Source organism: Syzygium oleosum, unplaced genomic scaffold (genome assembly GCF_021117445.2).
Source record: "Syzygium oleosum isolate NSW1041296 unplaced genomic scaffold, Sole_v2.1 Sole_v2.03, whole genome shotgun sequence".
NCBI classification, from domain to species: Eukaryota; Viridiplantae; Streptophyta; class Magnoliopsida; order Myrtales; family Myrtaceae; genus Syzygium; species Syzygium oleosum.
In genome coordinates, this window is record NW_026607487.1 from 15,838,973 (window position 1) to 15,841,694 (window position 2,722).

Here is a 2,722-nt window from a genome sequence, read left to right on the forward strand (position 1 = left end):
TTCGGTGCCCGAGCTCGATTTACGTGATGAATTTTAAGCTCGCTTACCACCGCCGATCCAATGCGAAATGCTGTTAATCTATATGAACCTAAACTTTATGCTATGCGATTTGTAATATTTTTGTTCAGGGATTAAAATTTAATCCCTAATTTTCTATGCAATTAATCACTAAATGATGCACCGAAATTTAGGTGTCAACACTTAAGTGCTAAAATTTTTGAAAAACGATTACTTAAGTGCCAACTCCGATGTCGTACATAATTTTTCGCCGGAAATCCGATGTGGCATTTTTTATTATTAATTTCTGAAGCTGACGTGGCTCGCAGGAGATTGGCACTTAAGTGATCATTTTTCAAAATTTTTAGCACTCAAATGATCGTTTTTCAAAAAGTTTAGCACTTGAGTGATCGTTTTTAAAAAATTTTAGCACTTAAGTGATCAAAAAAAAACTTTTGGCACTTAAGTGATCGTTTTTCCTCCGATTTGGCACTTAAGTGAGCCGGCGAAAACTTTTGGCACTAAAGTAGCACCGTACACAACTTATGGCACTTATAGTATCCTTTTGCCGTTTTTTTTTATATATGTTTTGTCAATATAATTTAGTGGAAAATTCTGACCCCGTCTAGCATTACTCAGCTATACTATTATACAAAGAGAAATCCAGGAGAAAGATCCCCTCTATGTTCTCATTTTCACCTTGATTAATTAGATTCGACCAACAAACAACTCAAAAAAAAAAAATTTGAAGGACAAAATTTTAAAAGCATAATGAGGATGTGGCAGGCATGCTCTACGCTTCTACCTCTTATCCACTTCAAATCTTATCACAACTAATTAGAAAGGTATGATTTGCAAAATTCACCTTTTTACTCCTTGGAAGATTTACTAGAACAAATTTGATTTATTGATGGGGTTGTAATATGTGAAAATTCAAAGATATTGTGCATGATATAGTAATGTAATCTAGCTAAATGCTTGACTTTGGGAAGTTAGTATGTGCATTTTGACATTCTTTTATTTTATCTTGTGGAATTAATTACGAGAGTATAAATCCCATCATATCAGCTAAAAAGAACTAAGGACCATTATCTTCTCACCAGAAAAAGGAGGGACGATGCGTTCATAGAAACACAAGTACTTTCTTATAGTTTTAATATTGCGATTAATTATCCACCACATCATGACACTGTTTTACTCGCACAAATCTGAACCTTATCACAATGACACCTCCCTGAGGCCAACCGTACATTGGCCACAGTAATTATTGTTGCCATAGTCATAAACCCAAATCATGATCAAAGCTTCAACCCTGAACCATGCATCTTCTCTTGCATGACACGGTCAATTTTCTCCCCCATCTCGATAGTCATGTAATTCAGCCAATCTCCGACCTCGCCTTTCCTGAAGAACCACTCGTTCTCTACTCCATTCGACAACTTTCCGCTCTTGTTCACCTCCAACGCGCTCAAACTATCGAAGCTGCACATCCTCATTATTCTGTCCACGGTCCCATCCATCAGCTCTTGTTTGCCTAACGGACACCCCAAGAAGTCGGCGAGTCTATTGACATGAACATGCGGATCCTCTTTCATGTCCTCATACCTCAAGAACAACACCCTCTCAGGTATCTCGGAGCTCGCGTTGTAGTATCCCTGCACGTGGTCCCAGTGTGGTCCAAATGGGGTTGCGCCCCGGCAGAAAGCATCAAGGCACTCTCCGAGCGGCATCTCGTCTGTTGCTTTGGACCTCATCTTGTTGGCGAAGTGCCAGAGTGAGACGCAGGTGTCCTTAGGGTTCCTGCACAGGTACACCAACTTGCACCCAGAGTCCTTGACTGACCTCGGGAGCATAGTGTAAGGCAAGTGGGTGGCGAAGAGCCTGGGGGACGCCAAGGAGGCAAGGTTGGGGATCTCTTGCCCGAAGTAGAGCTGGACCTCTAAGAAGGGCACGAGATCGTGGGGGTTTTGGGTGTGGAGAGGGTGGTGTTGCATCGAGCCTGAGAACTTGGCCCGGTTCAAGAGACAGAAGAGGATGGCCTTCAACCAAGTAGTGCCAGACTTGGGGGCAGTGATGAGGAGGACATCGGTGTCTTGGGCTCGGAAGTGGTCTTGGCAAGCGAGGATGCCGTTCAAGACATTCGTGGGATACCAGAAGCCTTGGTACTGGTAGAGAGAGGTGGTGATCCAGCCCTTTTCGCAAGGGAGCGAGGGAAGGAGGTCTCGGCACTTTTGGGAGATGTCATCTTCTCGCAAGTACTTTGCTTGGTGAGATTGAGAGGGTGTCATGGTGGAGGAAGAGAGGGAGAATTTCAGAGTGAAAGGTTGTTATGGCTACTTAGGGCTATGAAGGGAAAGAAAGGGGGTTAGCTTAGGGTTTCGGTGATGACATTAAATAGAGAAGCTTATTGCATTAGAAGAATCATATAGCTGGTCTATCATTGCTCTTGAATTAAGTTAGAAATCCTTCGAAAAGGCTTTAGCTAACGCCTCTTTTTCGCATATACAGGTGTTATATGCTATATTCACCGTGTACATATGCCTTATTCGGTCAAATTGATCTTTTTTCTTACACAACACTTCGATCTCTTTGTCTAATTTGAATATATTGTGATCTAACATGTTTATCTTAAAATTTTAGGCATATCCAAATTAGGAAAATTTTCTAAGTCAAAACGTGAGCATGATCGGTATAATTCAATAACTAGATGTTGAGAAAAATCCTT

The 2,722-nt window shown here is 41.5% G+C and overlaps 1 protein-coding gene across 1 annotated transcript; it reads right to left on the reverse strand.

The window, feature by feature from the left end:
• Positions 1-1,171: 1,171 nt before the first annotated feature.
• On the reverse strand, positions 1,172-2,339 carry LOC115672107 (cytosolic sulfotransferase 12-like). Its single transcript, XM_030593876.2, has one exon. The coding sequence runs from the start codon at positions 2,283-2,285 to the stop codon at positions 1,296-1,298; it is 990 nt and encodes a 329-aa protein (XP_030449736.1). The 5' UTR covers positions 2,286-2,339; the 3' UTR covers positions 1,172-1,295.
• Positions 2,340-2,722: the final 383 nt, after the last annotated feature.